Source organism: Neoarius graeffei, chromosome 10, assembly GCF_027579695.1.
Source record: "Neoarius graeffei isolate fNeoGra1 chromosome 10, fNeoGra1.pri, whole genome shotgun sequence".
In the NCBI taxonomy this organism is placed as follows: domain Eukaryota; kingdom Metazoa; phylum Chordata; class Actinopteri; order Siluriformes; family Ariidae; genus Neoarius; species Neoarius graeffei.
Genome location: NC_083578.1, coordinates 83,674,452 through 83,688,163, shown reverse-complemented (window position 1 = coordinate 83,688,163; position 13,712 = coordinate 83,674,452). Strand labels below are relative to the sequence as shown.

General features: G+C 42.4%; 1 protein-coding gene across 3 annotated transcripts in view; it reads left to right on the top strand.

Moving 5' to 3' along the window:
- srpk3 (SRSF protein kinase 3) overlaps positions 1–13,712 on the top strand; it is a 77,456-nt gene that overhangs the window by 7,616 nt on the left and 56,128 nt on the right. For all 3 annotated transcript variants that reach the window (XR_009655545.1, XM_060932432.1, XM_060932431.1), the window contains exons 3-4: positions 5,824–6,290; positions 10,975–11,083. Coding sequence is in view for 2 of the 3 variants with exons in the window: in XM_060932432.1 (XP_060788415.1) it covers positions 5,824–6,290; positions 10,975–11,083 (576 nt within the window). In the remaining variant the exon portion in view is untranslated. The remainder of the gene's footprint in view (positions 1–5,823; positions 6,291–10,974; positions 11,084–13,712) is intronic.

Sequence of the window (13,712 nt, the reverse complement as noted above, 5' to 3'; positions counted from 1 at the left end):
CAGCGCAACTTCCATGTTTGGTGGCAACTTTTGAGCTGGGCGGGCAATCCATACAGTGGGTGGGAATCCAGAGGGGGGGCGTGGGGATCGTCTCCCTTGCTGACGTAGTAAAGGGAAGAGCTTATCAACGCGCCATTTTGACGCGCCATTCTCAAATGTTGACAAAGGGTGGGCATAGTTTGGCTTACACATTATGAAATTTCTAGCCACTGGGGTGACTTAAGAAGGTCAGAGGAACTCATTTTAACGTTAAAAAACCTCAGAAAGTGAAAATTTCATGCCATGGGACCTTTAAAAAAGACTGATTTTCTTTGTACTCCCATGCCTATACGGTACTGTGCAAAAGTCTTGCCCCCCTCCTTTTTTTTTTTTTTAATGACTTCTACATGATTGCGTCAGTACAAAAACATTTGAGTTCCAAACGTTCACTTTTTTTTTCCCAGCACAAAATTAAATGTTACACAAAAAAAAGTTTGTATCTGAGCAGCGTATTCCGTAAGAGAGCACTTTTCAGATTAAAAAAGAAAACATAATCAAGGCTACTGGGTTTTGGTGCAAAATTACGAAGCGAGTGTGACAAAGTGTCCAGAAGAACTGTGGCTGGTTCTGGAAGATGCTCAGGAAAACCTACAGCTCATTTCCGCATAAAACTGCACTCATTGTACCTCAGACTACTATTTTTTTTTTTTAAGCAAAGGGTCGTCTCATACCAAATATTGACTTTGTTATATTGATTTATTGTGACTTACTGTTTATAGTATTTTTTTTTTTAATGTTGAAACATTTCATTTCATTATTTTTAAGCCATTTTTAGCCTCCAGCATTTCTTTATATGTGCCTGAGACTTTTGGACAGTACTGCATATCGATCACCCGTAAAATGCATTCCAAAACACCTGCTTTGCTTGTAGCGACGCCCACAAAACTCCATAAAAGGTCAAGAGCACAGACTGCTGGGAGCATGAAATGAACAATAAGAGTAAAGTCTGAAAGATAGAAGTGGAAGTTATTTTGACTCACTTCTATACCAATAAAATATTTTTAATAATAATAACCGAGCAGGGGCGGCACGGTGGTGTAGTGGTTAGCGCTGTCGCCTCACAGCAAAAAGGTCCGGGTTCGAGCCCCGTGGCCGGCGAGGGCCTTTCTGTGTGGAGTTTGCATGTTCTCCCCGTGTCCGCGTGGGTTTCCTCCGGGTGCTCCGGTTTCCCCCACAGTCCAAAGACATGCAGGTTAGGTTAACTGGTGACTCTAAATTGAGCGTAGGTGTGAGTGTGAATGGTTGTCTGTGTCTATGTGTCAGCCCTGTGATGACCTGGCGACTTGTCCAGGGTGTACCCCGCCTTTCGCCCGTAGTCAGCTGGGATAGGCTCCAGCTTGCCTGCGACCCTATAGAAGGATAAAGCGGCTACAGATAATGAGAATGAGATGAGAATAACCGAGCACTAAATCCTCCATCAGGTGAGGTGTTTGTTTATGGATTACGGCTCTGAGCAGACAGATTGGCCCGTCCTCCGTTTACACAGCACTGTTTCTTTCATCATAATTGAATGATTAGTTTTATTTTACTCAATTTATGGGTTTGTGTTTGCTTGCTTACTCAATTTTTTTTATATTGTAGCTTTTAATCAATGGCAATAATAATAATAATAATAATGGGGCGGTACGGTGGTGTAGTGGTTAGCGCTGTCGCCTCACAGCAAGAAGGTCCGGGTTCGAGCCCCGTGGCCGGCAAGGGCCTTTTTTTTTTTTTTTTTCTCAAAGATTTTTTTTAGGGCTTTTTTCACCTTTATTGGATAGGACAGTGTAGAGACAGGAAATGAGTTGGAGAGAGAGACGGGGAGGAATCGGGAAATGACCTCGGGTCGGAATCGAACCCGGGTCCCCGGATTTATGGTATGGCGCCTTAGTCGACTGAGCCCTGGCGAGGGCCTTTCTGTGCGGAGTTTGCATGTCCTCCCCGTGTCCGCGTGGGTTTCCTCCGGGTGCTCCGGTTTCCCCCACAGTCCAAAGACATGCAGGTTAGGTTAACTGGTGACTCTAAATTGAACGTAGGTGTGAATGTGAGTGTGAATGGTTGTCTGTGTCTATGTGTCAGCCCTGTGATGACCTGGCGACTTGTCCAGGGTGTACCCCGCCTTTCGCCCGTAGTCAGCTGGGATAGGCTCCAGCTTGCCTGCGACCCTGTAGAACAGGATAAAGCGGCTAGAGATAATGAGATGAGATAAACTTTATTATGCCCTGATTTTCTTGTTAGCACAGCATTTTCTTGCTGTGTGTTCAGCATAATGTAGCTTATAATCCTTTACAAAATTTTATTACCTTGAGCTATGAGATTCCTCATCAATGAAGTACGCTCCTCCAGCATCCACAACTCGGTCTAATTCCAACTTTTTATTTTTTATAAAACCTATTTAAATCCTGAAACCCCAGTGAAGTAGCTACCCACAGTCCTGAAGCAAGACCCATCAATCAGAGTCGTCGCTGTGACCATAGAAATAATAATTGCTTTCATCTCTGTCGCATATTTCTTTATAGCGTCTCTCAGATATGACGTGCTGCTCTGAGGGAAGGGAAGAAGGGTGCATGGTGGTGCATAGTTTTATCTCCTAGCTGGTTTGCCATTGATTTGCAATTTTAAAGGATTAAAAACTGTTCCAGTATTAAATGGTAGCGATGCCCTCAGAACCAGAATAGAGCTCTATTACAGCAGTGTTTATATATATATATATATATATATATATATATATATATATGGCATGCAAAAGTTTGGGCGCCCTTGCCGAAAATGTCTGTTACTGTGAATAGTTAAATGAGCAGAAGATGAACTGATCACCAAAAGGCATAAAGGTAAAGACAAGACATTTCCTTTCAGTGTTTTCTGCAAGACTTGTGTATTTATTTTTGTTTTGTACAATTGGAGAGTGAAAAAAGAAAAGGAACACCATGCGAACATTTGGGCATCCCAATACATTTGAGTTCTCAGGTAACTTTTACTAAGGTTCCAGACCTTAATTAGCTTATTGAGCTGTGGCTTGTTCAAATTCTTCATTAGGAAAGGTCAGATGATGCAGATTTCAAAGCTGTATAAATTCTCTGACTCCTTAAACTTGTCCCTAAAATCAACAGCCATGGGCTCCTCTAAGCAACTCCCTCGCATTCTGAATAATAAAATAATTGATGCTCACAAAGCAGGAGAAGGCTACAAGAACATAGCAAAGTGTTTTCAGGTAGCTGTTTCCTCAGATTGTAATGTTAAGAAATGGCAGTTAACAGAAACAGTGGAGATCAAGGTGAAGTCTGGAAGATGAAGAAAACTTTCTGAAAGAACTGCTCGTTGGATTGCTAGAAAGGCAAATAAAAACCCTTGTTTGACTGAAAAAGACCTTCAGAAAGATTTAGCAGACCCTGGAGTGGTGGTGCACTGTTCTACTATGCAGCGACACCTGAACAAATATGACCTTCATGGGAGAGTCATCAGAAGAAAACCGTTCCTGCGTCCTAGCCACAAAATTCAGCATCTGAAGTTTGCAAATGAACATCTAAATAAGCCTGATGCATTTTGGAAACAAGTCCTGTGGACTGATGAAGTCAAAATAGAACTTTTTGGCCACAATGTGCAAAGGTATGTTTGGAGAAAAAAGGGTGGCAAATTCCAGGAAAAGAACACCTCTCCAACTCTGAAGCATGGGTGTGGATCGATCATGCTTTGGGGTTGTGTTGCAGCCAGTGGCACAGGGCACATTTCACTGGTCGAGGGAAGCATGGATTCGAATAAATACCAGCAAATTCTGGAAGCAAACATCACAGCATCTGTAAAAAAGTTGAAGTTAAAAAGAGGACGGGTCCTACAATAAGGCGATGATTCAAAACACACCTCAAAATCTACAATGGAATACCTCAAGAGGCCCAAGCTGAAGGTTTTGCCCTGGCCCTCACAGTCCCCTGACCTAAACATCATTGAAAATCTGTGGATAGATCTCAAAAAAGCAGTGCATGCAAGACAGCCCAAGAAACTTGTAGAACTGGAAGCCTTTTGCAAGGACGAATGTGTGAAAATCCCCCAGGTAAGAACTGAAAGATTATTAGCCGGCTACAAAAAGTGTTTACAAGCTGTGATACTTGTCAAAGGGGGTGTTACTAGTACTAACCATGCAGGGTGCCCAAACTTTTGCTTCAGGCCCTTTTCCTTTTTTGTCATTTTGAAAATGTAAAAGATGAAAATTAAAACATTTGTTTTTGCTTAAAATATAAAGGGAATGAGTCATCTTTAACTTTATCCCTTTTGGAGATCATTTCATCTTCAACTTGCTTAACTGTTCACAGTAACAGCAGTTTTGACCAGGGGTGCTCAAACTTTTGCATACCACTGTTTATTTATACATATATATATATATATATATATATATATATATATATATATATTAGTGCTGTCAAGCGATTAAAATATTTAATCGCGATTAATGTCGCGACTGTCATAGTTAACTCGCGATTAATCGCAATTTAATCGCACATTTTTGTCACATGAAAAACCATTGTAATTCTCTTACCAGCATAAAAAAGTGAATGGGCTTGCTCACCGTTCGAACTACGGGGGTACTCGGGGGATCCGAGATCCCCTGAAACAGACATGAGATCCCTTGAAAACATGATTTGGGAAATGTTGGGGGGGGGTCTCTAAAATATTGGCAAAATGATGTTTATTGACATAGCAATCGTGTGTAACGGGAAGCATTTGCATATCCGAAGTGAGCGCACGATGGAGATCCGCGCTCTGAGACATGCGCAAGCACCCCCCCAAGGGAAAAAAAGGGACCCCCCGAAAATAGCGGCATAGTTTGAACACTGGTTGTACCAGTGTTTTTTTTTTATTTTTTTTATTGCAGAGCATAACACGTCTTGTCACAGCCACTGCAAAGTGGGGCTGGAGCCGCCGATGGGAAAACGAAACCTAAGCCGAGCACCGTGGCTCTTCGGGGGAGGGCAGAGGACTCTGGCTGTGCGGGGCGTGGCATCATGTCACAGAGTGTTAATCTCGCGATAAAAAAATTATCGCCGTTAAAATTGAGTCAAGTTAACGCGTTAATAACGCGACATTTTTGACAGCACTTATATATATATATATAAAACTGGTGAGTGGTCCAATGGTTAGCGTGTCCACCTCTCGATCGGGAGATCATGAGTTCTACTCATGGTCGGGTCATACCAAAGACCATCATAAAAAAAAAAGGTGCCTACTGCCATCTGGCAAGGCATGCTGCAATATAGATGCGAGTGGGGAGTCAAACTCTCGCGGTTACCAGAGGACCAGCCCCCCCACTGTAACCCTAGCTATGTAATATAGGTGAGAGGCCGAGGGCTACGAAACGGAGATCAGCACCGCCAAACGCGCCATGTATGGTGCAGGAAGGACTTGTATATACTCTTAGCAAGTTGATACCGACAGGAATGTAAATGCATCGTGTCTGAGACTGTATTTGAAAGATTTGGAAATAAATAGCTAGTCTCTGTTCTTCCACTAGAGGTCAACATTGAGTAATAAACAAACTCAGAGCTGTAAACTCAGCTACCGACAAAATGTGTTAACGTGTGAATAATTGTGCGTTTGTTTCACAAGTTTTACATCTGTTATTTGTAACTTTCAGATTAATTGCCTATAAATGAACACATTTAAGAGGAGTTGGTGTTTTACTGGTCGAATAAACATGGTTTTCTTTTATCCAGCTCACTTGACGACATTGGACACAATAAGAAGTTTGACACCCAGGTTTTACATAGTTGTGTAATAGCTTTGTTTTTGTTTGTTTGTTTGTTTGATTCACAGGCCCCAGATCCAGACCTCAGATGAAGTGTGCCACATCCTTACTATTCACAGAGCCACCACTCCCCCGGACACACCACCCTCTCCTCCTCTGAATCTCTCACAAAGTCCTCCAGACCTCCAACCCGTGGCTCCAGATCTCCAACCTGTGGCATCAGACCTTCAGCTTGTAGCTCCAGACCTCCAACCTGTAGCACCAGTTCACCATTCAGCCCCGATCTCGGTCCCCGTTACAGCTCTTCCTTCTCCCTACATCCTCTCATCACCAGAAACACCAAGTGCTTCCATACCTCCTTCACTGGGCCTACCTTCTGCTTTCTCTACAACCCCTCCCACTCAGATCGCCCTGTCCCAACCGACAACCCCGCCTCAGGCTCTGAGTCCGCCCCCGCCTGATTTTACCCCACCCCCAGCAGAACTCCTCGGATCAGATGATGAAGAGCAGGAGAATCCTGCAGATTACTGCAAAGGTACAGTCAATAATACAGCTGTTTTATCTGACCGGGTTTTTATTTGCGTGAAACGTGACCGTTTTCAGACAGACTAGTTTTTTTCTCCACATCTAGAAGATGGATTGAACTGGAAATATTAGTGACGCCTTGGAGAAGTTGAAGTGTTAAACCACTGAGATTACACAGGAACAGATCTTAATTTTATTCGATGGGGTTTTGTTTGAGATTTGAGTTTGAAATGCTGTGTGACACATTGGCAGATGCGTAATACATCAAAGCATCTCTTAGAGCCACTACACAAGCACAAGCACGCCAACTTCTTGCAGCGTGTAACATTACCAGTGGAGATGTAAGTCACTATTTATAACTAATATGCAAGGAATTAAACATGACAAGGCATGCTTTTATTGGAATATCATCAAAGATGGGGCGGTTAGATGTGACTGACATAAAATGGAGTGACTGTTACTGTGGGGGAAAAAATACACTACCTGGACAAAAAAGTGACGCACTTTTTAATATTTTGTTGGACCGCCTTTCGCTTTGCATTCGCTGTGGAATTGTTTTGACAACCTTTTGCAATGTCACAACGTTTATTTCGGACCAGAGTTGCGGCAATTTTTCACCGAGATCTTGTATTGATGACGGGACAGTCGAACCACATCTTATGGCCCTTTTCCACTACCCTTTTTCAGCTCACTTCAGCCCGACACGGCTCGCGTTTCGACTACCTCAGAACAGCACGACTCAGCTCGCTTTAGCCCTACTCAGCACCCAAAACTCGCACGGTTTTGGAGTAGGGCTGAAGCGAGCCAAACCGAGCCGAGTGGGGCTAGGGGCGTGAGGAGACACTCCCCTGTGCACTGATTGGTGAGGAGGAGTGTCCTCACATGCCCACACACGCCCCGCGAGCACGCTGGGACAGGGCTCGAAATTAACTTTTTTTCTTTGTGTCCCCCAGTGGTCCCGAATTCTGTGTTGTATTGTCCCGAATGGAAGCAATAGTGTCCCCATTTTTTTCCTCTCTGAAATAACCAGTGGTTAATATTATCATATGAAGTTACTATTATATTTGTAACTATGTGATTTTGAACCCTTTATATCATTTAAGACACAAGTGACACATGTCCTATACATCATCTACTTCAAAATTACAGTTATTGCATTTTCAGTTTATTAAACTTTGGCGATCTCACTGTATGAATAGATACCCGTTTATTTAAAGGGGCCAACTAGCTCATTCAGAAAATGTTTCAACTCACTACATCTGCAGTACACTTTAGTTGAAAATAAGACCCCTTTTATGTTCATTTCATCTACTTATACCTTGAATATCTGTTGGCACTTATAAGGCCAACTTATCATTTTCACCATTACCGTTATCCATAGCCCTGTGATGACCTGGCGACTTGTCCAGGGTGTACCCCGCCTTTCGCCCGTAGTCAGCTGGGATAGGCTCCAGCTTGCCTGCAACCCTGTAGAACAGGATAAAGCGGCTACAGATAATGAGATGAGATGAGATGAGACCGTTATCCATTTTTATGAACTTTCCGTTATCCATTACCGTTATCCATTTTTATGAACTTTCCGTTATCCATTTTTATGAACTTTCCGTTATCCATTTTATGAACTTTCCGTTATCCATTTTATGAACTTTCCGTTATCCATTTTATGAACTTTCGCTGCCGAAACTTGGGTGCAAATGTTAGCAACATCAGCATAGTGGCAGGTCCGAGCCTAGTTGTGCTGCTGACTGACTAAACTTTCTGAACTAGAAAGACACCAAGAAAACTCACTTATTCTGTTGAACGGTATCTTCCGTCAATATCATCCACATCATTCCTGTTGTATTTTATAACGTGTCTAACAGTGCTCATTAAGTTCATTCAGTTGCTAGCGTTGCCTGCAGACCAGGCGATGACACTTTGGATCCTGAAGGTCCCGGAGACGTTATGTCTGGGCTTTCAGTTTCTTCCCCGCGGTCGGTCCGCTTCAACCACTTCAGCATTTTTGTTCTGGCAAGAGTCGGCGCAGCGTGTGCGGTAGCAATTCCATTCCAAGTCCATATAATGCGGACTCCGGCCGAAGATTCTAGAACAGAATGCGCTGCTCTGTAGCCTACTGATGCAGGTGCATCGAAAGTGTAGCTACGATGTATTTTTCGCTGTTAACGTTTTAAAATTAAAATTGACAAATTAGGTGAATGTCTACGTATGTGTTACGGCTTTGTAAATAATATTAATGTAGAACTTTTTTTCTAGATCTATTTTTTTCCATTGTCCCGGGATTGTCCCAGATATGATAATTTTGTGTCCCGATGACATTTTTTATGGTCCCCGGGACATCGGGACACCGTTAGTTTCGAGCGCTGCGCTGGGATCTGTAAACACCGTAAACCCGGAAGAAGAATAATTACGAATTACGAGAATTTCTGAAGCCTTATGCGCCTCGCCTCATCTATACGCTCTTGCCAGTATCTGTTGGCGTTGTCGGTGACAACAAGCCACAGCACCAAGACCAGCAACACTAACGACTCCATGTTTATTGTTTACTCTCCGTGTCGTGAGACTACCGCTTAAAAGGTCACTGATGTCACTGTTTGCGCCGCCTAACGACATCATGTGACGTCCACCCACTTTCGCTAACTCCACCCAATGTGTCCACCCACTTCCAGCCAGCACGGTTCAGCGCGGTTGTAGTCGAAATGCAACTCCAACAGCCCCGCTCAGCTCGACTCAGCCCAACTCAGCACGGCACGGCTCAGCCCAACTCAGCCGCGTTGGTAGTGGAAAAGCGGCAATAAAGTCTTCTCCAGCACATCCCAAGGACTTTCAGCGGGGTTAAGATCAGGACTCTGTGATAGCATCAGGGAAGAAATGTGATAAAATGGTCATCCAGAACATTCAGGTTGTCAGCTGACGTCATTTTATTGCCCCATAACGTTGCTGAGCCTCGACCTGACCAACTGAATCAACCACAGATCATAACACTGCCTCCAGAGGTTTGTACAGTCACCACTATGCATGATGGATGCATCGCTTCATGCGCTTCCCTTCTTATCCTGGCACGCCCGTCACTCTGGATTAGGGTCAATCTGGACTCATCAGACCACATGACCTTTTTCCATTGCTCCAGAGTCCAATCTTTATGCTCCCTAACAAATTGAATCATTTTCTTCTGATCATCCTCACTAAGAAGTGGTTTTCTTCTGGCCACACAGCTGTTTAGTCCCAATCCTGTAAAGTTCTCTCACATTGTGAGTGTAGAAAGCTCATTCATTTACTATTAAACATAGTTGTGAGTTCAAGTTTCAATTTATTTCCCCCCATGATTTGACTTCACCAAGTGTTTGTGATCTCTGATCATAGTCGGTCAGAATTTTTTATTTTTTATTTTTTCCCCCGACCACATTTTTTCCTAAAAGTTGACTTTGTGATAGCATCACTATCCTTCCAGGTTTTAATAATGCCTTGTACAGTTCTTATCCCAATTCCTGTCATTTCAGTAATCTCTTAAAGGAACAGTCCATCGTACTTCCATAATGAAATATGCTCTTATCTGAATTGAGACGAGCTGCTCCGTACCTGTCCGAGCTTTGTGCGACCTCCCGGTCAGTCAGACGCAGTCAGACGCACTGTCACTCCTGTTAGCAATGTAGCTAGGCTCAGTATGGCCAATGGTATTTTTTGGGGCTGTAGTTAGATGCGACCAAACTCTTCCACGTTTTTCCTGTTTACATAGGTTTATATGACCAGTGACATGAAACAAGTTCAGTTACACAAATTGAAACGTGGCGATTTTCTATGCTATGGAAAGTGCGCACTATAATGACAGGCGTACTAACACCTTCTGCGCGCTTCGACAGCGCATTGATATCTGAGCTCAGATATCAATGCGCTGTCGAAGCGCGCAGAAGGTGTTAGTACGCCTGTCATTATAGTGCGGACTTTCCATAGCATAGAAAATCGCCACGTTTCAATTTGTGTAACTGAACTTGTTTCATGTCACTGGTCATATAAACCTATGTAAACAGGAAAAACGCGGAAGAGTTTGGTCGCATCTAACTACAGCCCCAAAAAATACCATTGGCCATACTGAGCCTAGCTACATTGCTAACAGGAGTGATGGCGCGTCTGACTGCGTCTGACTGACTGGGAGGTCGCGCAAAGCTCGGACAGGTACGGAGCAGCTCGTCTCAATTCAGATAAGAGCATATTTCATTATGGAAGTACGGTGGACTGTTCCTTTAATTGTTTTCTTTGCTTCATGCAGGCCAGTAATTTGATCCTTCTGAAACATAAGAACATCTTTTCCCTGAGCACAGGATGCATCTTTTGATATGGTTGTTTTAAGAAATGAGAAGCTACTCACTGCATCAGTTCGGGTTAAAAGAATCGTGTAATTATTTAGGCAAAGGCTCTTAAGTATTTGCTTATTTAAATCCAGACACCAACTTTTTTTGGACAGGCAGTGTAAATAAATAAAATTGTCAATAACGGGATATTCTGAACTGTTTTATTTCTGTTATACTGCACCAATTTTCCAGAGATTTACTTTTTATTGTTAACAAAATGTCTACAAACTAGTTGGTTCCTTTTGGCATTTATGGTGTAGCAACTATAATGTTTTGTAATCTGACTTATTATAAATATTATTTATTAGTAAATAATTAAACATTTGTTATTAATTGTCTTTCCTTTAGGAGGTTATTACCCAGTGAAGATCGGAGACCTGTTTAATGGAAGATACCACGTAGTTAGGAAGCTCGGATGGGGTCATTTCTCCACCGTGTGGCTTTGCTGGGATCTTCAGTGAGTAATCCGTTCTTAAATGCTGAAAGCTAACCACTTAACTGTTCTAGTCCAGTCACGTTGTCATTATCTTGCTATTCTATGTGCGCAGTTAATGCTGGTGCTGTGATGATTAGAGGGAGGTGTGTGTGTGTTGCATTAAATTCAGATAGATATTTGAAAACTGATAGACAACACACACACTGTGTACCTGGACCAAATTCAGCTGAGCTGAAATATTTGCTTTTGTTCCTTTGGTTCATTCTTCCTCCATCATCACAAGTTTGAACAAATGTGAGAAATTTAGAGAAAGTATAAACTGGGGTTTTAACTCTGCGTGAACTTGTGGACTGGGGTGTGTTCGAAACGGGGAAAATGCTGACAGCAAGACAGCGAGGCATCAAGAACTCTTCGAAACTGATCATACTCTCATTTCCTGTCTTCTAAGGTGCCTTCGAGTTGCCCCAGTTGAAGGCATCAGCGATGTATCCTCGATGCTGCGTATGACCAATAAATCAAATCTGTGCGGCATCTCCCTCAAGCAGTGCAAAAAATAAAAAAGATGGCGGATTGAATTTAACAGAAAAGTGATTTTCAGATACAAATTTAAGTTTTGGGGCTTTTTATTCGCTTTGACTTTTGAAACGTTACCAAGAAATAAGCATTGTACTATCTTGTATCCCGTGACTGTAGCCAAATGCTTTGTGAGGCGCCTGTTGTCCCAGTAGCTAAATTTTGTTATCCCCCGCTGGCCGAAAGGCCCCGAAGGGGGATTACTGTATGTCGTGGCGATGTCCGTCCATCCTGGGAAGGGTACTCGCCTTCTGAAATCAACTCCGCTCACAATTTTTGGAGGAATTTCACCAAACTTGGCAAAATGCTTTGCTATATGACAATTATACGCATATTGAAACTTCGTTTAATTTGGGCAGATTTTACCAGAGTTATGCCCTTGATTATTAACAAACTTGTACTTTGGCAATTTCATCAAGGTGTGCTTGCTTTCTCAAATCAACTTCCCTCACAATTTTTGGAGGAATTTCATGTAACTTGGCGAAAAGTGTTTTTTTTTAAATCCCCTACTGGCCGAAAGGCCCGAATGGGGATTATGTCGTGGCGATTTCCGTCCGTCCCGGGAAGGGTACTCGCCTTCTGAAATCAACTCTGCTCACAATTTTTGAGGAATTTCACCAAACTTGGCAGGATTCTTTGTTATATGTCGGTAGTACGCATATTGAAACTACGTTTAATTTGGGCAGATTTTACCAGAGTTATGCCCTTGATTATTAACAATCTTGTACTTTGGCAGTTTCATGAAGGTGTACTTGCTTTCTGAAATCAACTTCGCTCACAATTTTTGGAGGAATTTCATGTAACTTGGCGAAAAGTGTTTTTTTTTTTTTTTTTTAAATCCCCCACTGGCCGAAAGGCCCGAATGGGGATTATGTCGTGGCGATTTCCGTCCGTCCCGGGAAGGGTACGCGCCTTCTGAAATCAACTCTGCTCACAATTTTTGGAGGAATTTCACCAAACTTGGCAGGATTCTTTGTTATATGTCGGTAGTACGCATATTGAAACTACGTTTAATTTGGGCAGATTTTACCAGAGTTATGCCCTTGATTATTAACAATCTTGTACTTTGGCAGTTTCATGAAGGTGTACTTGCTTTCTGAAATCAACTTCGCTCACAATTTTTGGAGGAATTTCATGTAACTTGGCGAAAAGTGTTTTTTTTTTTTTTTTTTAAATCCCCCACTGGCCGAAAGGCCCGAATGGGGATTATGTCGTGGCGATTTCCGTCCGTCCCGGGAAGGGTACGCGCCTTCTGAAATCAACTCTGCTCACAATTTTTGGAGGAATTTCACCAAACTTGGCAGGATTCTTTGTTATATGTCGGTAGTACGCATATTGAAACTACGTTTAATTTGGGCAGATTTTACCAGAGTTATGCCCTTGATTATTAACAATCTTGTACTTTGGCAGTTTCATGAAGGTGTACTTGCTTTCTGAAATCAACTTCCCTCACAATTTTTGGAGGAATTTCATGTAACTTGGCGAAAAGTGTTTTTTTTTTTTTGTTTGTTTGTTTGTTTGTTTGTTTTTTAAATCCCCCACTGGCCGAAAGGCCCGAATGGGGATTATGTCGTGGTGATTTCCGTCTGTCCCGGGAAGGGTACTTGCCTTCTGAAATCAACTCCGCTCACAATTTTTGGAGGAATTTCACCAAACTTGGCAGGATTCTTTGTTATATGTCGGTAGTACGCATATTGCAATTTCGTTCAATTCAGTCGCATTTTACCAGAGTTGCAGCCCTTGATTAACAAAATTATAATTTGACAATTTCATGAGGGTGTACGTTCTTCCGAAATCAACTCCTCTCATAATTAGTGGAGGGATTTCACCAAACTTGGCAAAAGGCTTTGTTATATGACAGTTTTACGCATATTGAAATTTAATTTAATTTGGGCAAATTTTACCAGAGTTATGCCCTTGATTATTAACAAACTTGTACTTTGGCAATTTCATCAAGGTGTGCTTGCTTTCTGAAATCAACTTCCCTCACAATTTTTGGAGGAATTTCATGTAACTTGGCAAAAAATTTTTTTTAAATCCCTCGCTGGCCGAAAGGCCCGAATGGGGATTATGTCAT